Here is a 25,619-nt window from a genome sequence, read left to right on the forward strand (position 1 = left end):
CAGTAAGAAGTTACATTAATTATCTTTTGAAAGTCAATAATCTACATTTTTAATTTATGCATATAGTATAGCTAACATACTATCACTGGGTCCATTTGTTCAACAAATAATTGCTGCTACATGACAGACATTGTTCTAGGCCTAGGAATTGATACATAAGTGAACAAAGCAAAGATTCTGGTTCTTGTAAAGTTTCTATTAAAAGATCATTTAGTAAACTTTTTCTTCTTCCCAGTTATAAAATCTGTAAGATGATTTAACAATATGTATAAAAGTCTTTGTCTGCTGGGCACGGTGGTTCATAGCAGGTGTGGTGGCTCATAGCGCTCTGTCACCCAGGCTGGAGTGGAGTGGCACAATCTCTGCTCACTGCAACTTCCGCCTCCTGGGTACAAGCCATCCTCCTGCCTCAGCTTCCCAAGTAGCTGGGACTACAGGTGTGCACCACCACACCCAGGTAATTTTTATATTTTTAGTAGAGATGGGGTTTCCCCAAGTTAGCTGGGCTATTCTCGAACTCCTGACCTCAGGTGATCTGCCCACCTTGGCCTCCCAAAGTGCTGGGATTATAGGTGTCAGCCACTGTACTCAGCTAGGATTTCACACTTTAGTTAAGAAAAATATACAATAAGCAAACCAATTTTTAAAATGAGAACTGCAATCAGAGTTAAATGCTACAAAGGCAATCTCACAGGAAGATGGGATGTAGAATGATAGGGCTCTCAGACAGAATAGTAAGAGAAATGATTATTTCTTGCGATCTTTGTCTTTCTTTGTATTGGTGTTCAGCTGAGTCTGCAGTGCTTCAGAGGCAGCCTTCCTTTTATAAAATTCTATTATTTCTCCCTCCAGCTGTTTTTTCCCTTCTTCGAGCTTCTTTATCTCCTCCTGTTGAATCACTTTAAGATGCTCAAACTTGTCCTGTAGCTGTGAAACCAGTGTGCAGTTGTGACACCAGAGCACAGTGTGGCTGAACACCCAAAAACCATGCTTTTTTCATTATCAAACCAACCCCATCATCAGAGTACAGCATGATCTTAATAACGATCTTAAACACTCATGAGCAAACACCCAGATATGGAATTTTTCTTTTCTTGTTTTCTTTATTCTTTTTTGAGATGGAGTCTTACTCTGTTGCCCAGGCTGGAGTGCAGTGGCACAATCTCGCTCACTGCAACCACCACCTCCTTGGTTTGAGTGATTCTCCTGCCTCAGACTCCTGAGTAGCTGAAACTACAGCTGTGCACTACCATGCCCGGCTAATTTTTGTATTTGTAGTAAAGAGAGGTTCCACCATGTTGGCCAAGCTGGTCTCAAACTCCTGACCTCATGTGATCATTTCACCTTGGCCTCCCAAAGACTTTTTTTTTTTAAATTTAGAGACATGGTCCTACTATGTTGCCTGGACTGGTCTCAAATTCCTGAGCTCAAGTGATCCTCCCACCTCAGTTTCCCAAAGTGCAGGAACTGACTGGGTTAAGTGGCTCATGCTTGTAATCTCAGCACTTTGGGAGGCCAAGGTGGGTGGATCACTTGAGCCCAGGGTTTCAAGACCAGACTGGGTGATATAATGCAATAGTAAACTTCAATAGGAGAGAGAATCTGTAAACTTGAATATAGATCTTCTGAAATTATCCAGTCAGAGGACAAAGAAAAGAAGCATAGAAAAGAAAAGAAGGCCAGGCGCAGTGGCTCACGCCTGTAATCCCAACACTTTGGGAGGTCCAAGTGGGCTGATCATGAGGTCAGGAGTTCAAGATCAGCCTGGCCAACATAGTAAGACCCTGTCTCTACTAAAAACATAAAAATTAGGTGAGGTGGCATGCACCTGTAGTCCCAGCTACTTGGGAGACTGAGGCAGGAGAGTTGATGAACCTGGAAGGTAGAGCTTGCAGTGATTTGAGACCACACCATTGCACTCCAGCCTGGTGACAGAGCAAGACTCCATCTCAAAACAAAGGAAAAAAAAAAGAGAAAACAAAGCCAAAGAGACACCATTATGCAAACCACTGTCATGTTACGGGAGTTTGAGAAGGAAAGTAGAGAAAAGAGAATAAAGCTTATTTTAAAAAAGAATGGCTGAAAACTGCCTAAATCATGGGAATGATTTAGACATCCAAACCCATGAAGCTTAAAGATTCTTAAAGAGGTTGAAACCAAATAGATACTCACCAAGTCACGATATAATCAAATAGTAAAAAGTCAAAGATTTTTTAAAATGTTGAAGCAGCAAGAGAAAAGTGGCAGGACACAGACAAGAGAATCTTCAGTAGACTATCAGCAGATCTCTCAGAAGAAACTTTGCAGGTGAGGAGAGAATCAAATAATATACTCAAAGTGCTGAAAGAAAAATACTGCCAGCAACTAATACTATGTCTGGCAAAGCTATCCTTCAGAAAGAAAGGAGAATAACATATTTCCTAGACAAACAAAGCTGAAGGAATTCAGGATGACTAGGTTTACCTTAAATGCTTAAGGGAGTTTTTCAAGTAAAAATGAAAGAATGCAGCTGGGCACGGTGGCCCATGCCTGTGATTCCAGCATTTTAAGAGGCTGAGATAGGTGGATCACCTGAGGTCAGGAGGTCAAGACCAGCATGGCCAACATGGCAAAACCCCATTTCTACTAAAAATACAAAAAAATTAGCCACGTATGGTGGTGGGGCACCTGTAATCTCAACTACTTGGGAAACTGAGACAGGAGAATCACTTGAACCCAGGAGGTGGAGGTTTCAGTGAGCTGAGATTATGCCACTACACTCTAGCCTGGGCGACAGAGCAACACTCCATCTCAAAAATAAGGAAAGAAAGAATGCGTTAATCACATGAAAGTGTGTGTGTGTATATATATATATATATATATATATATATATATATATATATATATAATTCAATAGTAAAGGCGCATATACCGTCCCCTTCAGAATCCTCTAATGCTGCATTGGTAGTGTATAAATCATTTTTCACTCTAACATAAAAGTTAAAAGACAAAAGTATTGAAAATAACTGTAATACTAAAACTTGAAGCTGGCATGGTGGCTCACACCGTAATCCCAGCACTTTGGGAGGCCAAGGCGAGTGGATCACTTGAGGTCAGGAGTTCGAGACCAGCCTGACCAACATAGTGAAACCCCGTCTCTACTAAGAATACAAAAAAAATTAGCTGGGCGTGGTGGTGCACACCGGTGATCTCAGCTACTTAGGAGGCTGAAGCAGGAGAGTCGCTTGAACGCAGGAGGCGGAGGCTGCCGGGTTCCAGAAGGCGCCCTCCTCCTCACTGCGCGCCCTGGTCCAGTTTCCAGGACCGCGGCTTCTTCCCATCCCCCGCCCGCTATGCACGCATCTTCCCCTCCAAGGCTCGTGTGCGAACATCCCGCCCAGGCCGCCCAGCAGCTTCAGGCGGCGCCTGCCCCAGCACCAGCCTCTGGGACCCGGGCAGTGGCCCCGCACCCGCCACCTGCATCCGTTCCACCTGCAGTGGAAGCTCCCTGCGGTGCCCAGAAGATCGTGCAGCGGCCACGCCCACGGCTCCGCCCCCGGGGCCGCCCCGCACTGGCACCGCTGCTGCTCCTGCCCCACCCCCAGCCCCGTGGGGGGCCTGACTCCACCTCCGCCAGCTTCAACGCTGGCACGGCTCAGGCTGCCCGCCACTGCCTCCGCCCCAGAGTCGGGGCCTGGACGGTATGACTAGAAGAGGGCTCCCCAGCCCTGCCCCCTACCCCTGGGTCCTTCCACAGCTGCCACAGGCAGGTGAGGGACCCCGGAGAAGATCCCAGGGCTCACAGTACCCCCCCAAGACATGGACAGTTTGTGGGGGTAGCAATGGAGGGCAGGATGGTTATCTCCTCCCAGGTAAAGCCATGTCACCCTTTCCAGTTTGGGGCAGCATGAGGCCTTCTCTTATGTATACCCCACACCCCTGCAGCTCTCCCAGGTGTCATGGGGCAGCTGGGGGGCCGCAGGGGCCATCTCCCTCCTCTGAGCCCCTATATATAACCTCGAGTGTGTGACCTTCAGTGAGAACACTTCTGCAAAATAGCTCCTGCCAGGGCTGCAAGCTGGAGGGTGGAGTGGGCCTCGGGCCACAGGGAGGCACCTGTGAAATAGGGGAAGTTCATGCACCCCTCCTTTCCCCAGAGGGGCTGGACTCAGGTTAGTTTGGGGGTGGGGCTCCTGCACTTTGCCACAGGCACAGGGAAGGTTTTGTCCCCACCCGCTCGGCCCTCCCAACTTGGGCTGGACTTTCTAAGCAGGTGATACCCCTGCCCTTGCCCCCTTCCCCGGAACAAAACATATTGATCATGTGCGGTGTTTCTTACTGGGCTGAGAAGCCGAGACAACCAAGATTAAAGCTGTTTAACACAATAAATTAAAATAAAATAACATCTTGACTTCATGCTGGTTTGGCCTCCTCCGGGCCCAATCTGCTGGGGCCTAGTGCAGAAACTCAGTCCGAAACAATTACCTCCAGCAATTTTTATATAATGGTGTCCACAATTCCAAAATTCCATACTTTTGTAATTGATACACAAAAGATAAAAAATTAGAGGCCAGGCCTGGTGGCTCACGACTGTAATCCCAGTACTTTGGGAAGCCAAGGTTTCTGGATCACCTAAGGTCAGAAGTTTGAGACCAGCCTGGCCAACGTGGTAAAACTCTGTCTTTACTAAAAATACCAAAATTAGGTGGAAGTGGTGGTGAGTGCCCATAATCCCGGTTACTCATGAGGCTGAGGCAGGAAAATCACTTGAACCCCAGAGGTGGAGGTTGCAGTGAGCTGAGATTTCACCACCGCACTCCAGCCGGGGCAACAGAGCAAGACTCTGTCTCAAAAGAATTAAAAGTAGCCGGGCATGGTGGCGCCTGCCTGTAATCCCAGCTATTTGGGAGGCGGAGACAGGAGAATTGCTTGAACCAGAGAGGTGGAGGTTGCAGTGGGCTGAGATTTTGCCATTTCACTCCAGCCTGGGCAACAAGAGTAAAACTCCATGTCAAAAAAAAAAAAAAAAAGCATATCACTACAAAAAATACCAGCAAATCACAAAGGAAGACAGAAAGAGAGGAAAAAAGGAACTACAAAACAGTCAGAAAACAATAAAATGATAATAGTAAGTCCTTACCTATAAAAGTGCCTTTAAAAGTAAATAGATTAGACCCACTAGTCAAAAGACAGTAGCAGAATGAATAAAGAAACAATTCTCAATAATATGTGTCTGACAAGAGACCTACTTTTGCTTTAAGGACACACTTAGACTAAAAGTGAAAGAATAGAAAAGGATGACCAGACATGGTGGCTCACACCTGTAATCCCAGCACTTTGGGAGGCCAAGGCAGGTGGATCACCTTAGGAGTTCGAGACCAGCCTGGCCAATATGATGAAACCCCGTCTCTACTAAAAATACAAAAATTAGCTGAGTGTGATGGCATGCGCCTGTAATCCCAGCTACTGAGGAGACTGAGATGGGAGGATTGCTTGAACCTGGGAGGCAGAGGTTGCAGTGAGCTGAGATCGCGCCATTGCAGTCCAGCCTCGGCAACAAGAGCAAAACTCCATTAAAAAAAAAAAAAAAAGACCAGTCTAGCCAACACAGTGAAACCCCATCTCTAACAAAAATAGGAAAAAAAATTAGCCAGGCGTGGTGGTGGGCACCTGCAGTCCCAGCTACTGGGGAGGCCGAAGCAGAAGAATCTCTTGAGTCCAGGAGGCACAGGTTGCAGTGAGCCAAGATCACACCACTGTACTCCAGCCTGGGTGACAGAGTGAGACTCCATCTCAAAAAGAAAAAGATATTCCATGCAAATTACAGGCAAAAGAGGACAGGGCAGGTACACTTATTGCAGACAATTAGGGTTTGGTCAAATTTTGTCATCACTCTATAATGAAGAGGTTATAACAATCATCAAATATATGACAACACTGGAACACCTAATACGTAAAGCAAATTACCAGAACTGAAAGGAGGAACTTACAGCAGTGTAAGAACAGTCCATCCAAATAGTAAGCAGGGAAACAGTAGATGTGAATAACTATCAACCACATAGACCCAATAGGCATATAGATTATTTCACCCAACAGCGAAGAATACACTCTTCTCTAGAGCACAGGGACATTCTCCAACATAGATCATATCCTGGGCCACAAAATGAGTCTTAACAAATTTTAACATTTGAAATCATATTATGTATCTTTTTATCGCCATGGTATATTAGAAATCAATAACAGAAAGTTATTTTATTATTGAAGCACTATCACAATAACCAAAACTTGGAAGCAACCAAACTGTCCACCAACAGATGAGTGGCTGAAAAAATATGTCGCATATACACAGTGGACTACTATTCAGACATAAAAAAGAATGAGACCCTGTCACGTGCAACGACATGGTTGGAAGTGGAGGACCTTATGTTAAATGAAATAAGCCAGGCACAGAATGATAAACTTCACATGTTCTCACTTACCTGTGGGAGCTAAAAATTAAACTCAGCCGGGCACAGTAGCTCACACCTGTAATCCCAGCACTTCAGGAGCCTGAGGCAGGTGGATCACCTGAGATCAGGAGTTTGAGACCAGCCTGACCAACATGGTAAAACTCTGTCTCTACTAAAAATACAAAAATTAGTTGGGTGTGGTGGTGCACACCTGTAATTCCAACTACTTGGGAGGCTGAGGCAGAAGAATCGCTTGAACCCAGCAGGCAGAGGTTACAGTGAGCTGAGATCCCACTGCCACACTCCAGACTGGGTGACAGAGTGACTTCATCTCAAAAAAAGAAAAAAGAAAAAAAAAAACAGCCAAGTAATTGAACTCATGTAGCTAGAGAATCGAATGATGATTACCAGAGGCTGGGAAGGGTAGTAGGGGTGGGGGGAGTGAAGATAGATAACAGACACAAAAATATAGTTAGAATAAGACCCAGTATTCGATAGCATAACAGGGTGACGATATTCAATAATAATAATGTACTTTTTAAAATAACTGAGTATAATTAGATTTCTTGTAACACAAAGAACAAATGTTTGAGGTGATACATAACCCATTTACCCTGATGTGGCTATTAAACATTGTATGCCTGTATCAAAATATCTAATGTATCCCATAAATATGTATACCTACTATGTACTCACAAAAATTAAAAATTAAAATGTAAAAATATACATATCTTGACACAAATGAAGATAAAAACATATCAATAGTTATGGAATACAGCAAAAGCAGTTTAAGAGTGAAGCTTATTGCAATAAATGCCTATATTTAAAAAAAATAGATCAAATAATGTAATTTCACCCCTCAAGGAAAGAGAAAAAACCAAACAGTGCAGTCAGTAAAATCAATAAAATCACAAAAATCATAGCAGAAATAAATAAAATATAGACTAGAAAAACAATAGAAAAAAATCAATGAAATAAGTCAGTTAATTTTTAAAGATAAATGAACAACTCTTAGAAAAACTAAGGAAAAAAGAGATAAAACTCAAACAAATAAAATCAGAAATAGAAGAGTACACATTATCATGGATGCCAAGGAAATGCAAATGACCATGAGACTACTGTGAAAAAGGATAAGCCGGCTGGGCGTGGTGGCTCACACCTGTGATCCCAGCACTTTGGGAGGCGGAGGTGGGTGAATCACCTGAGGTCAGAAGTTAGAGACCAGCCTGACCAACATGGTGAAACCCCGTCTCCACTAAAAATACAAAAATTAGCAGGGTGTGGTGGCGCGTACCTGTAATCCCAGCAACTCAGGAGGCTGAGGCAAGAGAATTTCTTGAACCCGGAAGGCAGAGGTTGCAGTGAGCCAAGATTGCACCACTGCACTCCAGCCGGGGCAACAGAGCAAGACTCTGTCTAAAAACAAACAAAACAAACAAAAAAGAAAAATAAGCCAACAGGCCAGTTCAGTGGCTCACACCTGTAATCCCAGCACTTTAGGAGGCCAAGCAGGCGAATTGCCAGAGGTCACAAGTTCAAGACCAGTCTGGCCAACATGGCAAAACCCTGTCTCTACTAAAAATACGAAAACATTAGCCTGGCATGGTGGCACACGGCTGTAATCTCAGCTACTTGGGAGGCTAAGGCAGAGGAATCACTTGAACCTCGTGGGCAGAGGTCGCAGTGAGCTGAGATCGCACTACTGCACTCCAGCCTGGGCAACAAGAGCAAAACTTCACCAAAAAAAAAAAAAAGAAAATAAATATATACATACACATACACATATATATATAAGACAGAGACACTAGAAACAAAAAATATTTCAAATATTCGATTCAGTGAGAAAAGCAGAATGCAAGTGGTTATATTCATTAATTCCAATGACATAGAAATATGCACGTGTAGGATCTGAGATACAAGTGAAAATAGTTGCAGATTGTAGTTGTAATAGGACTGGGAGGTGTTTTTTTCCTCCCTCTCAAAATTAAGAGCATTATGGGCTAAAACAATGGACTGAGTGGGGTGGCTCACTACTGTAATCCCAGCACTTTGGGAGGCTGAGGTGGGCGGATCACCTGATATTGGGAGTTCAAAACAAGACTGATCAACATGGAGAAACTCCATCTCTACTAAAAATACAAAATTAGCTGGATGTGGTGGCACATGCCTGTAATCCCAGATACTAAGAGGCTAAGGCAGAAGAATCACTTGAACCCAGGAGGCAGAAATTGCAGTGAGCCGAGATCATGCCATTGCTCTCCAGCCTGGGCAACAAGACTGAAATTCCACCTCAAAAGAAAAGAAAAAGTGTGAAACTCTGTCTTCAAATAAATAAATAGAAATAAAATAAAAATTAGCCATGTATGATGGCAAGTGTCTGTTGCCCTAGCAACTTGGTAAGCTGAGGAGAGCAGAGGATTCCTTAGCCTGGAAGTTCGAGGCTGCTATGAACTATTATCATGCTACTGCACTGCACCTTCATCCACAGAGTGAGGCCCTGACTCAAAAATAAATTGGCCAGGCAGAGCTCCTCACGCCTGTAATCACAGCACTTTGGGAGGCCAAAGCAGGCAGATCACTTGGGTCCAGGAGTTTGAGGCCAGCCTGGGCAACACAGGGAGACCCTGTTTCTACAAGAAATAGAAAAATTAGCCCAGCTTGGTGGCACAAGCCTGTAGTCCCAGCTACTCAGGAGGCTGAGGCGGCAGGATCGCTTGAGCCTGGGAGGTCAAGACTGCAGTGGGCTATGATGGTTCCACTGCACTTCAGCCTGGGCAACACAAACTTTGTCTCAGGAGAGGGGCCACCTTTACAAATTCATGACCTGCTTTTAGACAAACATGGGGAGGGCAGAGAGTCTTCTTTGTATTTCCTTCTTCTCCATTGTCTTCAGCTCAAAAGAATATGCCAGAATGGCATTTTTTGGTGTGACATATTCTGCTACCCTTCCAGCTGTACATTTTTTTAAAAGAATGCATCCTTTTTTCAGAAAATAAGTTCTTTTCCTCCTTCTCATTACAATGTATCCCTTTGAGCATTATCTGTAACTTTTATGAAGCTGTTAAGCACAGAGTTTCTAACCCTCAGCACTATTGATGTTTTGGCTCAGATAATGTTTTGTTTGTGTCTTAAGCACTGTATGTTTAGAAGCATCTCTGGTCTCTACTTGGTATATGCCAATAAAATCGCTTTACGAAAGTCGCAGCAACCAAAAATGTCTCCACATATTGTCAGATGTTCCCTGGGGCTAGCAGGCAAAATTGACCCTGATTGAGAACCACTGCACTGAAGGAGGGTTAGGGGCATAAAATTAGAGTGTAGCCGGCTGGTTATGCCCTTATTTTACCACAAGAGGTCTCCCTAGACCACATTATGGTTCTAATCTGGAAAACACAGGGCCACGGCCGCCACCAAAGAGATTGTTATGACTTGGCGGACGGTGACGGTAGGTTTGCATCCTAACGCAGTTGCAGTTGATCAATCTCCCATGCAGAAGAATTCTGAAAAAATTAGGTAACTACTGTACTGCAAAGGAGGGGAGCATGACTCCTCACTCCTCAAGTGTAAGCTGTGCCTGCTGACTTCTGCCCAAAGAATATGACAAGGAGTGGGAGGAGTAGCCACAGTGAGGGAACCTGACAACCAGCCAGCTGAGCCAGGAGAACATCGACACTGATAACTCGCATTGGTAGTATGTGCCCTTGATATGATGCCCTAAACATGGCACTTTACCTCTGCACTTCCTCCCGAACAGACAGGACCCCAGTCTAGTCATGAGGAAAGCATCGGACAAATCCTAATAGAGGGGTGGCCTACAATAAGCCTGATGAGAACTTGTCAACACTGTGAAGACCATCAAAACTGGCCAGGCGCGGTGGCTCATGCCTGTAATCCCAGCACTTTGGGAGGCTGAGGGGGACAGATCACCTGAGGTCAGGTGTTTGAGATCAGCCTGGCCAAAATGGTGAAACCCCATTTCTAGAAAAATACAAAGATTAGCAGGGTGTGGTGGCGGGTGCCTGTAGTCCCAGCTACTCAGGAGGCCGAGGCAGGAGAATCACTTAAACCCAGGAGGTGAAGGTTGCATTGAGCAAAGATTGTGCCACTGTACTCCAGCCTGGGTGGCAGAGCAAGACTCCGTCTCAAAAGGAGATAATAATAACCAAAAACATCAAAACCAAGGAATGTCTGAGAAACTATGAAAACCAAGGGAAGCCCAAGGAGACATGGCAACTAAATGTTATGTCATCTCCTGGCTGGAATACTGGAGTGGGAAAAAGAAGACATTGGGTAAAAACTAAGGAAATCTACATAACTATAGCAAATGTGCCACACTAATATACAGTGTTAATAATAAGGAAACTACATCCAGGGCAGGGTTACATGAGAACTCTGTATATGAGAACTCTGTTCAATTTTTCTGTAAATCTAAAACTGCTCTAAAATTTGCCTATTAATTTTAATTTTAATTTTTATTTTATATTATTTTGAGACAGTCTCATCCTGTCACCCAGGCTGGAGTGGAGTGGCACCATCTTGGCTCACTGCAACCACTGCCTCCCGGGTTTAAGTGATTCTCCTGCCTCAGCCTCCTGAGTAGCTGGGATTACAGGCACCTGCCACCACGCCTGGCTAATTTTTGTATTTTTAGTTGAGACAGGGTTTCACCATGTTGGCCAAGCTGGTCTCGAACTCCTGACCTTAGGTGATTCATCTGCCTCAACCTCCCAAAGTGCTGGGATTACAAGTGTGAGCCACTGCCCCCGGACTAAAATTGTCTATTAATTTTTAAAAAGCATCTGATCAAGTACTGCCTTGGTAAAGTAAGCAAAGGTGGCTTTAAAATGATAAATTTCCTAGGGAAATAATTTTTTTCTTTTTTTGAGTCAGACCTCATTCCATCACCCAGGCTGGAGTGCAGTGGTGTAATCATAGCTCACTGTAGCCTCACATTGCTGCACTCAATCGATTCTCCCACCTCAGCCTCCCAAATATCTGGCAAACTATAGGTGTTTGCCATCACACTTGACTAATTTTTTCATTTTTATTGTTTGTAGAGATGGGGTCTTGCTATGTTGCCCAGTCTGGCTTCAAGGAATCCTCCCATCTTGGCTGCCCAAAATGTTGGGATTGCAAGTGTGAACCACCATGCCCAGGCTTAGAACCTGATTGCTGATCTAAAGGAAATCATTTGGTGACTGACATGGGAAATGTCACCTTCACAAACCAATCCATCTTCTCATTTTATGCAGCAGTATCAGTTAAGAAATGCAAATATTGACACCAAAGGAAAAAACTTAGAATAGAATAATGGAGTCTAGCTACTTTAAATAATTCCTTTGTTTGTTTTATTTTGTTTTGTTTTGTGTTTGTTTTTTAGATGGAGTCTTGCTCTGGACTCCCATCTAATGGCACAATCTTGGCTCACTGCAACCTCTGCTTCCCATGTTCAAGTGATTCTCCTGCCTCAGCCTCCTGAGTAGCTGAAATTATGAGTCCACATCATCATGCCCAGCTAATTTTTATATTTTTAGTAGGGACGGGGTTTCGCCATGTTGCTAGGCTGCTTTTGACCTCCTGACCTTAAGTGATCGACCTGCCTTGGCCTTCCAAAGTGTTGGAATTACAGGCGTGAGCCATCATGCCTGGCCTACTTTAGATAATTCTTTCTATTCTAACAGGTGTGTAAATGTGGCATGATCATATGAGGGGAATCACAACAACTATTGTATGTCATTGCTATCCCTTTGAAGTTGATACTGTATCCCAGTACCATATCCAGAAGAGGAAAATTGAGACCCAAAGAGATTATGTATCTGCCCACAGAACTAGCAAGTGACAAAACTACAATTCAAACCCAGGTCTTTTTCTTTTTCTTTTTCTTTCTTTTTTTTTGTTTGAGACAGTCTTGCTCTGTTGCCCAGGTGAGAGCACAGTGATATGATCTTGGCTCATTGCAACATCTGCCTATTGGGTTCAAGCAGTTCTCCTGTCTCAGCCTCCTGAGTAGCTGGGATTACAGGTGCTCACCACCATGCCCAGCTAATTTTTGTATTTTCAGTAGAGACAGGATTTCACCATGTTGGCCAGGCTGGTCTCAAACTCCTGGCCTCAAGTGATCCGCTTGCCTTGGCCTCCCAAAGTTCTGGGATTATGAGAGTGAGGCACTGTGCCAGCAAGAGTGAATATTTTCAAATGAGACTCTAAGACCTGGGTTTTGGGCTGGGTGCAGAGGCTCACGCCTGTAATCCCAGCACTTTGGGAGGCAGAGGCAGGTGGATCACGAGGTCAGGAGTTCGAGACCAGCCTGGCCAACATGGTGAAACCTGTCTCTACTAAAAGTACAAAAATTAGCTGGGCATGGTGGCGGGCGCTTGTGATCTCAACTACTTGGGAGGCTGAGACAGGAGAATCGTTTGAACCCGGGAGGTGGTGGTTGCAGTGAGTCAAGATGGAGTCATTTCACTCCAGCCTGGGCGACAGGGTAAGACTTTGTCTCAAAAAAAAAAAAAAAAAGGTAGGGATAAGTTTCTTTACTTGGGTCTGAGGAATGATTTTTTGAATACAAACTCCAAAGTGCAGACAACATGGGCAAACATGGACAAATAAAATTTTATCAAACTAAAAAGCTCCTGTACGTCCAAAGAAAAAAATCAACAGAGTAAAGAAACAAATTATGAAATGTGAGAAAATATTTGTGAACCATACATCTAAGGGGTTAATGCCCAAAATATATAAGAACTCAGATATTTCAACAGTGTGAACACAACCTCATTCCGAAAATTGGCAAAGAACTTAAACTTTTTTTTTTAAGATGGAGTCCACCTCCCAGGTACAAGCGATTCTCCTGCCTCAGCCTCCAGATTAACTGGGACTACAGGCAGGCACCACCACATCCAGCTACATTTTTGTATTTTTAATAGAGATGGGGTTTCACCATGTCGGTCAGGCTGGTCTCGAACTCCTGACCTCAAACGATCCACCCACCTCAGCCTCCCAAATTGCTGGGATTACAGGAGTGAGTCACTGTGCCTGGCCGAACCTGAACATCTTTAAAAGAAGATATAAAAGGCAAATAGGGTATAAAAAAATACTCAACATCATTAATCATCAGAGAAATGCCAATTACAGCCACAATTAGATAGTACCTCAATGGCTATTACCAAAAAAAAGAAAGATAAGTGTTTACAAGAATGATTTTATAAAATGTTGATAAAAATGTAAATTAGGACAGATATTATTTTTAAAAATCTGGGAATTCATAAACAATTGAAAATAGAATAACCATATGGTTCAGCAACCCCACTAATAGTTACATATTCAAAGGAAATAAAATCAAATTGTCAAAGAGATATCTACACTCTCATGTTCACTGCAGCATTAGTTGACAATAATGAAGATATGTAATCAACACTAAGAGAACACATAGCTGAGATAATGGAAAAGAAACTAATCTCCAGAAAGAAAAAAGGAAGCAGACGTACAAGAATAAGGTTCATAACTAAGGGAAGGGGGGTGCGGGAGAAAGAAAATGTAAATGGCTGCTCTGGTTTCTGGCCACTTCCTAGTCTTGGTTAAAGTCTTCATGAGACCCAGCTATGCCTCTTGTTCTTGGATGCCATGACATACCCTTGTATACATCCAAACTTTCCATTTATACCAAAGCTAAAGAAAATTTTTTTTGCTTTTTTTTTTTGAGATGGATCTCACTGTCACCCAGGCTGGAGTGCAGTTGCATGATCTCAGCTCACTACAACCTCTGCCTCCTGAGTAGCTGGGATCACAGGTGTGCACCACGATGCCCTGCTAATTTTTCTATTTTCTGTTGAGACAGGTTTCACCATGGTGGCCAGGCTAGTCTTGAACTCCTGACCTTAGGTGATCCACCCTCCTCAGCCTCTCAAAGTGCTGGGATTATAGCCTTGAGTCACCGAGCTCAGCCAGAATTTTTATTACTTATAATTCAACTGTCTCTGAGTGAGACATCTGGCCTATAGCACCTAATTACCATTTTGTTTTTATGAAAAAGCAAGTTTATGTTCCAATTTATCTAATAAAACTAAATATTCTTCAACTAAAGACACCTACACTTGAGAGAAAGAAATTATGGTTTCAAAAGTATGTTTTCACCAAAAACATATCTGTGGCAAATAATTAAAATTATATTAATAGCCTTCTTTTCCATTTTATTAGAAATGGCATGGAATAAAATAAATAAATACATAATTTACCAACTTAAAATTTTCTCATTAATTAAGGCAAGCATTAGTGAACATTTGCTTATTTATAAAAGTGAAGACAATTTTCTAGTGCATTAATAGCATTAGATAGTATGAGACTCTTCTCAGATGTAAATAGCTTGGGTTTGTCACAAATTAAACTTTTATGCATAAAAATTTATTTTATAAAATAAATACATTTTTATGAAATTAACTTAAGGGTTATTTAAAGGGAAAATTTTCCAACTGCTCTAGAAAAAAAAACTGCAGACTGTAATTTTGTAAAGGCTATATTCAAATCTAGATGTAAAAAGCTACTTTTTGAAAACTAGCAAGTATCCTCCAAAAACATCAACTAAACTCTTGAGAGTAAGACCCCCAAATTAATAGGACACCTACAAATTAATACAAATTCTATCAACTGTGAGTACTGACCTCTTTTTCAGCTTCTTTAAATGTTGCTTCTTTCTCCTTGACTCGCTGCATAAATTTCTGTTTCAACTCTTCTTCTTCCCTCCGACATTGATCATAGAACTCTTGTCTTTTGGCTTGTAAGATTTCTTGAAAACTAAAGAGAAACGTTTTCTTAGTTTTATATTAAAATGAAGTAGGAGAATCGATTGAACCCGGGAGATGGAGGTTTCAGTGAGCCAAAGTTGCGCCACTGCACTCCAGCCTGGGAGACAGAGCAAGACACCATCCCAAAAAATAAAAATAAAATAAATGCTAGTATAAACATGTACAAATATATATTGTATGTTACATCTTATATAAGGAAATTTGCCAACGGGATCTCATGTTTAGCAACACAAAATGGAAATTTCTGTATCATAAGATGTAAAAATTGAGGCACGGTATTTAAGATCAGACTATATAGAGAGTATATGTAAAGAATTTTCCAACACTTATGTGAGTGAACTCTTATCCCCACATTTTCCAGCATATCATATATTTCTTCGTATCTTTTGACAATAAAATTCAGGGAAACATTGTCAAAATTCAGATGAGAGACGATTTTCAAAATCATCTAAAATAAAGAGTCTTTAAAAATATCATTATCATTCATTTACGATAGTTAAATTTTGGGTCTGCAGAGAACAATTAATGATATAACTGGATTATAAACACTGTAGTGACATAGTGTATATAGTAGTGACACAAGTCCTTTTTCTTTCTTTCTTTCTTTCTTTTTTGTTTTGTTCTTTTGAGACGGGGTCTAGCTTTGTCACCCAGGCTGGAGTGCAGTGGCACAATCTTGGCTCACTGCAACCTCCACCGCCCAGGTTCAAGCGATTCTCCTGCCTCGGCCTCCTGAGTAGCTGGGATTACAGGTCCCCACCACCATGCCTGGCTAATTATTTTTGTATTTTTAGTAGGGACGGGGTTTTGCCATGTTGGCCAGGCTGGTCTTAAACTGCTGACCTCAGGTGATCTGCCTACCTCCCAAAATGCTGGGATTACACGTGGGAGCCACTGTGCCAGGCTCTATTCTTCAAGATAGAGAAATACACATGCTCTCAGACTTTTCTCATTTAACTTCCAGGACACTGCAGTACTGTTTTTCAGCTTGTATCCCCATGAAACCCTTCTTAATATCTTTTGTCAAACTTTGCTAACATTTTTTCATCTTTTTCTTTTTCCATTCTTTCATATAAATACAAAAAATAAAACGCAGTGATGGTTTCTTCTTGGACGCACATTTCAGCATATGCACATACTGAACACACGTATTTCAGGATGAAAATGAGACCCTGCAGCGTGTTGTTCCCACTATCTCTGTCTTCATCAAAAGACGATAAAAACACCTAGCATTCAAGATGGTTCAGGATGGAAGAAGAATTATTCTCTTACTCAAATTATTGTAACTGTGTTTAGGGAACTCCTAAATTATCCATTTGGTTGGGCTGGCAATATATTTTTTTTCTTTTTTGGGGTGAGGGGGGCTCCAGTACTTGCCAGAACTAGCAATATTTTTACTCACCTAACCGGCTGGTTGTCTGGGCCCACATCTGTAAAGCCCATTTCTTGCAGTTTTTGGTACCTATAACATTCATAGTGCTGAGTGTGGGTTTTTTCTTTTAGGTTTTCCATATTGGTACAAAGAAGCATATCTCGGAGCTTAATGAAGTCACAGTGATTTTCATTTTCCACTAGTAATAAAAAATAAAGAATCAACTCCACGCATTATCAATCCCTGACAATCAGTAAGCGTTCAGGAATGAATACATGAATAAAAAACACATTTAAAATAACACACAATTGATCAATTTGATTAATAGCTATAACTCCTTTAACTGTGTAATATGGTTCTATTATACATACCAACTATAGGCAGAGATTATAGGTTAGCAAATTTGCTTTAAACTTACTACCTGAAGAGTAAGCAGAAAATAGTGAAATAATATGTTATATGCATATACGCTATAGGTTTTCATTAACAATCGTGTTAGTATGTTACAAACTACCCTCTGGGTGTTTTGGAGTGCTAACAGAATATATAATATAACATCACTAGTGTAAATAATTTTATCAAAGTAAATTCTGCTAGCAAAAATGCCTTGCAATGGCAAATACTTTAGTTATAAAATTCCATTTATATATGATATTTAGAGACAGCATTAGTCAATATTCAAAATCAATCAGTAAATTCACAAAGCTGTTTTAATGATACATAGAGACTGAAAGTGAAGACATGGAACGATATTCCACGCAGTTAGAAACTAAAAGAGCACAGACAGCTATGCTCCTATCACAGAAGATGGACTTTTAGTCAAAAACTGTAAAACGATATAAAGAAGGTCATCATATCACGATGAAGAGATCCGTTCATTTAAAAAAAAATTGTAAATATTATATATGGACCCAATATCAGAGCTTCTGAATATATAAGGCAAATAATAGTAGACCTGAGGGGGAGACAGACTGTCATACAGTAATAGCAAGGGAATTACATACCCCACTGTCAGAAACGGACAGATTATCCAGACAGAAAATCAGTAAGAAAATGTCAATTTAAACTACACTTTAGAGCAAATAGACCTAATGGACATATGTGGGATATTTCATCCAACAGCAATGTAATATACATCTTTCTCAAATAAACACAAGACATTCTTCAGGATAGATTATATGTTAGGCCACAAAGTAAGTCTTAATATATTTTAAAGACTGAAATAAAACTGTGAGTGCAGATGTCTTTTGACAGATCAATTTCATTCCACCAGGGTACATACCCAGAAGTGGTATTGCTGGATCACACGATAATACTATTTTTAGTTTTTGAGGAACCTTTATATTATTTCCCAAAATGGCTGTACCAACTTAAATTCCCCCCAGTGGTGTTTAAGAATTCTCTTTTCTCTTGGGAACGTATATACACTGCTGGTGGGAATATAAGTTACTTCAGCCACCGTGAAAAGTAGTCTGACCATTTCTTTTGGAGAAAGGATAAGCTCTTCCGTAAATGGTGCTGGGAAACTGGATATCCACATGCAGAAGAAAGAAACTAGACTTTTGTCTCTCACCACAAACTCAACTCAAAATAGATTAAAGATTTGAATGTACGACCTCAAACTATGAAACTACTACAGAAAACATTGGGGAAACTCTTTACGACATTTGTTGAGTAATACCCCACAAGCACAGGCAACCAAAGCAAAAATAGACAAATGGGATCATATCCAGTTAAAAAGCTGCTACACAACAAAGTAAACAATCAGCAAAGCGAAGAGACAACCCACACAATGAGAAAACATTTGCAAACTATCTGACAGGAGATTAATAACCAGAATGTGTATAAGAAGTTCACTCAAGGCCGGGCGCGGTGGCTCACGCCTGTAATCCCAGCACTTTGGGAGGCCGAGGTGGGTGGATCACGAGGTCAAGAGATCGAGACCATCTTGGTCAACATGGTGAAACCCCGTCTCTACTAAAAATACAAAAAATTAGCTGGGCATGGTGGCGCGTGCCTGTAATCCCAGCTACTCAGGAGGCTGAGGCAGGAGAGTTGCCTGAACCCAGGAGGCGAAGGTTGCGGTGAGCCGAGATGGTGCAACTACACTACAGCCTGGCACCTGGCAACAGAGTGAGACTCTGTCTCAAAAAAAAAGAAAAGAAAAAGGTGCTTAACATTACTGATTACCAGAGAAAGGCAAATAAAAACTACAATAAGATATCATCTCACCCCAGTTAGAAAAGCTTTTATTGAAAAGACAGGCAATAACAAATACTGGTGAGGATGTAGAGAAGAAGGGATCCTTGTACACTGTTGGTAGGAATGTCAGTCAGCACAGTCACTATGGAAAACAGTATGGAGTCTCCTCAAAAAACTAAAAATAGAACTACTATATGATCCAGCAATCCCACTAGTAGGTGTATCAAAGAGATAGCTCCACACCCATGTTTGTTACAGCACTATTCACAGTAGCCAAGAGTTGGAAGCAACCTGAGCATCCATCATCATCAGATGAATGGACAAAGTAAATGTGGTACATATACACAGGGAGTACTATTCAGCCATAAAAAAAGAGATCTGTCATTTGCAACAACATGGATGGAACAAAGGACATTATGTTAAGTGAAATAAGCAAGACACAGAAAGACAAACTTCCCATGTTCTTACTCATTTGTGGAGCTAAAAATTAAAACAATTGAACCCATGGGGATAGAGAGTGGAATGCTGATTACCAGAAGCTAGGAAATGATCGGCGGGGAGAAGTGTGGATGGTTGATGGGTACAAATATATAGTCACATAGAATAAATAAGATCCAGTATTTGACAGCACACAAAAGAGTGACTACAGGCAACAATAATTTATTATACATTTTAGAATAACTAAAGCAGTGTAAGTGGATTGTTTGTGACACAAAGAAAGGATAAATACTTGAGCTGATGGATTCTCTATTTACCCTGATGTGATTACTACACACTGAGTGCCAGTATGAAAATATCTCATGTTCCATATAAATATACACACCTACTATGTATCCATGAAAATTAAAAATTAAAAAACACAGGCCAAGCGTGGTGGGTCACGCCTGTAATCCTAGCATTTTGGGAGGCCAAGGTGGGCAGATCACCTGAGGCCAGGAGTTCGAGACTAGCCTGACCAACATAGCAAAACTCTGTCTCTAATAAAAATACAAGAAAGTTAGCCGGGCATGGTGGTGCACGCCTACAATCCCAGCTACTCAGGAGGCTGAGGCAGGAGAATCGCTTGAACGTGGAAGTGGAGGTTGCAGTGAACCGACATCATACCATTGCACTCCAGCCTGAGCAACAAAAGCTAAACTCCATCTCAAAAAAAAAAAAATTAAAAACACAATAAGCTGTTACTTCACCCATGCTAAAATGCCTATTATCAAGACAAGCAAGTGCTGGTGAGGACATGAAAAAAAGGAACCCTTGTACACTGTTGATGGGAATGTAAATTAGTACAGGCATTATGAAAACAGTATGGAGTTTCTTCAAAAAATTAAAAATAAAACTAGCATATGATCCAGCAATCTTACTACTGGGTATCTCCCTCCCAGAAATGAAGTCAGTGTGTCGGAGAGATGCCTACAGCACCATTATTCACAAGAGCCAAGATATGGAAGCAATCTAAGTGTCCATGAATGGACGCATGAAGAAAAAAGTTGTGGCATATATATGCAATGGAATACTATTTTTCATCCTTAAAAATGAGGAAATCCTATCATTTGCAACAGCCTGAATGGAACTGGAGGAGTTTACACTAAGTAAATAAGCACAGAAAGACAAATAGTAAATGATCTCATTAACATATCAAGTCTTCAAAAGTTAAACTTGGCCGGGCGCGGTGGCTCACAACTGTAATCCCAACACTTTGGGAGGCTGAGGCAGGTGGATCACGAGGTCAGGAAATTGAGACTATCCTGGCCAACACGATGAAACCCCATTTCTACTAAAAATACAAAAAATTAGCCTATGGGTGTGTGCGCCTGTAGTCCCAGCTACTCGGGAGGCTGAGGCAGGAGAATCACTTAAACCCAGGAGGCGGAAATTTGCAGTGAGTGGAGATTGCACCACTACACTCCAGCCTGGTGGCAGAGCAGGACTCCATCTCAAAAAAAGAAAAAAAAGTTAAGCTTGTAGAAACAGAAGAGAATGGTGGTTACGTGAGTTAGGTAGAGGGTATGGTAGGAGAGATGTTGGTCAAAGGATACAAAATTTTAGTTAGATAAGAACAAGTTAAAGAGATCTATTGTACAACATGGTGACTATGTTAATGACAATATTTTATATTCTTGAAAATTGCTAAGATGTTAAGTTTTCATCACAAAAATAATTGAGATAACACATATGTTAATTATATCAATTTAGTCATTCCATAATGTGTATGTATTTCAAAACATCATGCTGTACATGATAAGTACATACAATTTTATTTGTAAATTAAGATTAATTAATGAAAAATATTTTGTATGGCTCTCTCCTGTCTTTATCATGTCTTGTTCTAAGAAGTTTATCATTCTTTTTTCTAGTGACCAGTTTAAAATGGCTTATATATTAGGTAGTAATGAGTTTATGTAACATGTGTAAACACTAGTATATTTGCTTCATTTTGTTTAAAGTGCTTTCCAGCATTCTGAATGTTATGGTTTGCACAGAGACAGAAAATATGCACGTGGTGCACTGGGGTCAACACAGAGTCAACACAGGGGTCAACACAGCCTCTGTAGATTTTGGCTTAAAGCAGCATTCAGCAAACTTCTATGACAATGAATCACAGTCATTAGTAAGTGATTAGTTTAAATAAACAGTTTTTGTTCCTCATTAGTAACTATTAACTTACAGATTAGCAAGAGTTACCAATATTAGCTCGTGAAAATATTATTTTGAGACTATGAATGATACACATATTTAACTTAATCATTGCAAAGCCTGCCCTCTTTCATATTTACCTTGCAAAACTCCCCAAGGATAGTGACGGCCTCTGACCATCCTTTTTCCAACTTTCACTTCATCCGTACTGCCAACCACAGCAAAGGGCAATAGTCCCTAGAAAACAAGAATGCTATAAATTAATAACAGAAGTGAGAGTAATAGGCCATAGCTTACTCCACTATGCTCACTCCTGGTATAAAAATGACAGAGAGGGCCAGGCATGGTGGCTCATGCCTGTAATTCCAGCACTTTTGGAGACCAAGGTGGGCAGATCATGAGGTTAGGGGTTTGAGACCAGCCTGACCAACATGGTGAAACCCCATCTCTACTAAAAATACAAAATTAGCCAGGTATGGTGACAGGCACCTGTAATCCCAGCAACTCAGGAGACTGAGGCAGGAGAATTGCTGGAACCCAGAAGGTGGAGGTTGCAGTGAGCCAAGATGGTGCCATTGCACTCCAGCCTGGGTGTCAGAGTAAGACTTCATCTCAGAAAAAAAGACAGAGATGATGATATTGTAATAATAATTAGACAGGGATCCACCCTCCATCTCATTTTAAGACTTGAGAGTAAACATGCCCTAATTGGTTTCTGTAAGCATTAATCTCAGGCTGTGCACACAACCAGAAAGTGTCTACCGAGCAGAGCCTAAACCAAGGTTTCCTGCTGCAGGAAGCAAACACACACAAAAAGATTTTTTATTTTTTTGAGACGCAGTTTCCACTCTTGTCGTCCAGGCTGGAGTGCAATGGTGCGTTCTCTGCTCACTGCAAACTCCTCCTCCAGGGTTCAAGCGATTCTCCTGCCTCAGCCTCCCAAGTAGCTGGGATTGCAGGTGCACACCACCACATCTGGCTAATTTTCATATTTTTAGTACATATGGGGTTTCACCATGTTGGCCAGGGTGGTCTCGATCTCTTGACTTCGTGATCCACCTGCCTCAGCCTCCCAAAGTGCTGGGATTACAGGTATGAGCCACTGCGCCCGGCCAAGAAAAAAGATTTTTAATAGACATCATTTTTCTCACACTATCTGTACTCTGAACCACCTTTACCCTGAATGTTCAAGAAATAACATGCAAATAACTTTTAACTCTGGTATAAAAGTTAAACAACAAAAATATTGAAAATGACTATAACTGTTATAATAATTAATGGATACACAATATAAAATGTATTAATGTATTAATAACAATATTGTACACTAGAAGCTAAATCTCACCATTATGCAATATGTATATTTGACAAATATGCACATACACCCTCTGAATCTAAAATAAAAAACTGAGGAAGTTTATACTAGTAAACACCTACATCTTTTTTAAAAAAAGATCTATGCCAGGCACAGTGGCTCATGCCTGTAATCCCAGCACTTTGGGAGGCCGAGGTGGGCAGATTGTTTGAAGTCAGGAGTTCAAGACCAGCCTGGCTAAAATTGAGAAACCCTATCTCTACTAAAAATATTTTTAAAGTTAGCTGGGTGTAGTGGCGCATGCCTGTAGTCCCAGCTACTCGGGAGGCTGAGGCAGGAGGATTGCTTGAACTTGGGAGGCGGAGGTTGCAGTGAGCAGAGATCACACCACTGCACTCCAGCCTGGGCAGCAGAGGGAGATTCCATCTCAAAAAAAAAAAAAAATCTCAAATCAACAACCTAACTTTACACCTAAAAAAAAAAAGAAAGAAAGAAAAAAGAAAAAAAAAAAACCTAAAGCAATAATTACCAGGAGGAAAAAATAACAAAGATAAGAGCATAAATAAATAAAATAGAGAATAAAAAACATTCTAATCAGCCAGGCCCTGTGGCTCATGCCTGTAATCCCAGCACTTTTGGAGGCTGAGGCAGGTGGATCTCTTGAGGTCAGGAGTTCCAGACCAGCCTGGCCAACATGATGCTACCCCGTCTCTATTAAAAATACAAAAATTAGCATGGTGTGGTGGCACGCTGCTATAATCCCACCTACTTCAGAGACTGAGACAGGAGAATCTCTTGAACCTGGGAGATAGAGGTTGCAGTGAGTGGAGATTGTCCCTCTGCACTCCAGCGTGGGCAACAGAGTAAGACTATGTCTCAAAAAAAAAAAATTAATAAATGAAGCTAAGAGTTGATTTGGAAAAAAAACATCAAAATCAAAGCCCTTATCTAGACTAACAACAAAAAGAGAGAATATGTTAATAATATAAGAAATGAAAGAGATGACATTACAACTGGTCTTACAGAAATAAACAGAATTATGAGGGACTATTATGAGCATTTATGCAGGAACCAATTTGACAACTTAGAAGGAATGGGGAAATTATTAGAGACATACAACCTCCCAATACTGAATGAAGAATAGAGAGCTTAACGAGACCAATAACAGAGAACCTAAATAAGTAATTTTTAAAACTGCAAAATGTAGCCTAGACCAGATTACTTCATGGGTAAATTCTATCAAACTTTCAAATAAAATTGAATATAAAATATCCTCAAATTCTTTGAAAAAATAGAAAAAAGAAGTAACACCTTCAGAGTCATTTTATGAGGCCTGCCGGGCGCTGTGGCTCACGCCTGTAATCCCAGCACTTTAGGAGGCCGAGGTGGGTGGATCACGAGGTCAAGAGATCGAGACCATCCTGGTCAACATGGTGAAACCCCCATCTCTACTAAAAATACAAAAATTAGCTGGGCATGGTGGCACGTGCCTGTAATCCCAGCTAGTCAGGAGGCTGAGGCAGGAGAATTGCCTGAACCCAGGAGGCGGAGGTTGCAGTGAGCCGAGATCGCGCCATTGCACTCCAGCCTGGGTAACAAGAGCGAAACTCCGTCTCAAAAAAAAAAAAAAAGAAAATTATAGGCCAAAATCCTTGAGTAACATAGTGTATGAATTAAATCTAAATAAATCTGTTTGCAAAGAATCAATTTTCGGCAAAAGTTTTTCAAAATCAAAAGAATAAAAATTTTCTCACACTGGATTCTGGATAAAAACTCATTTCTAGCCTCTTTGTGAGATACTGTTACTGAAGCTTACGTTAATTGAGGAGTTCGCTTGAGTAGTAGTTTCATCATCTGTTGGGAACTGATATATGTGGATCCCATTGCTAATCAATTCACTCATTATCTTCCTCTTAAACGTCTGTAAATCATTTTTAGAAACTGTGTCTGCTTTGGCAATCAGTGGTATGATGTTCACCTGTTAAGAAAGAAGACAGACAAATCCTCGGCATCGAGGACTCATGGTTCATCCTGTAGTTTTTCCAGTAAAGCCCTCACAATCTCTGACAACAAATTGTGTAACTAGATAATCACTGGCTGTCATGACTTCATTAAAAATTATTTTCCAAAATTATCAGTACTTTCGAAGATTCACCTTTTATCCAAATTCAGGCTTAGAAGTCTCAACCTTGTTTCTCTTTAAAAATCTCTACACCTAGGCCAGGCACGGTGGCTCACGCCTGTAACCCCAGCACTTTGGGAGGCCGGGGCAGGTGGATCACGAGGTCGAGAGATCGAGACCATCCTGGTCAACATGGTGAAACCCCGTCTCTACTAAAAATACAACAAATTAGCTGGGCATGGTGGCACGTGCCTGTAATCCCAGCTACTCAGGAGGCTGAGGCAGGAGAATTGCCTGAACCCAGGAGGCGGAGGTTGCGGTGAGCCGAGATTGCGCCATTGCACTCCAGCCTGGGTAACAAGAGTGAAACTCCATCTCCAAAAAAAAAAAAAAAAAAAACTCTACACCTCTACACATATGGACATAGTAAAACGTAAATAGTAGGACAATGTAAGTTATGTAATTTATTTTCAATTTTATTTCTTATTAAACTGAGTCATAAAAGACACAATGAAAGACCTTTCATCAAAATTGTGGAAGGGATTTCGTCTTGCCACTTTTTACATCACTTTTTTCAACAATCAATCTTGATTAATGTCCCCTTTTCACACACGCTTGCCCCACCTAGGTGTGTTTGCAGATAGATTTGCTTTTGTTTTCCAAAGACCACCTAAAAAGAATATCGATATTTTTGGTTACCATATTCTTTTTTTTTTTTTTTTTGAGACAGAGTCTGGTTCTGTCACCCAGG

At 41.2% G+C, this 25,619-nt stretch overlaps 1 protein-coding gene across 1 annotated transcript in view; it reads right to left on the reverse strand.

Moving 5' to 3' along the window:
• Positions 1-593: 593 nt before the first annotated feature.
• The window catches only part of SEPTIN14 (septin 14), a 34,126-nt gene continuing 9,100 nt past the window's right edge, over positions 594-25,619 (reverse strand). Inside the window, exons 2-6 of the mRNA XM_064375323.1 lie at positions 24,563-24,724; positions 21,572-21,668; positions 16,629-16,797; positions 15,083-15,215; positions 594-927 (exon numbers count right to left, since the gene is read on the reverse strand). Of these exons, the coding sequence (XP_064231393.1) occupies positions 748-927; positions 15,083-15,215; positions 16,629-16,797; positions 21,572-21,668; positions 24,563-24,724 (741 nt within the window). The 3' untranslated portion in view covers positions 594-747. The remainder of the gene's footprint in view (positions 928-15,082; positions 15,216-16,628; positions 16,798-21,571; positions 21,669-24,562; positions 24,725-25,619) is intronic.

The sequence above is a fragment of the Aotus nancymaae genome, unplaced genomic scaffold, assembly GCF_030222135.1.
Source record: "Aotus nancymaae isolate 86718 unplaced genomic scaffold, 86718_ANA_hifiasm-v0.15.2.pri h1tg000012l, whole genome shotgun sequence".
NCBI lineage: Eukaryota > Metazoa > Chordata > Mammalia > Primates > Aotidae > Aotus > Aotus nancymaae.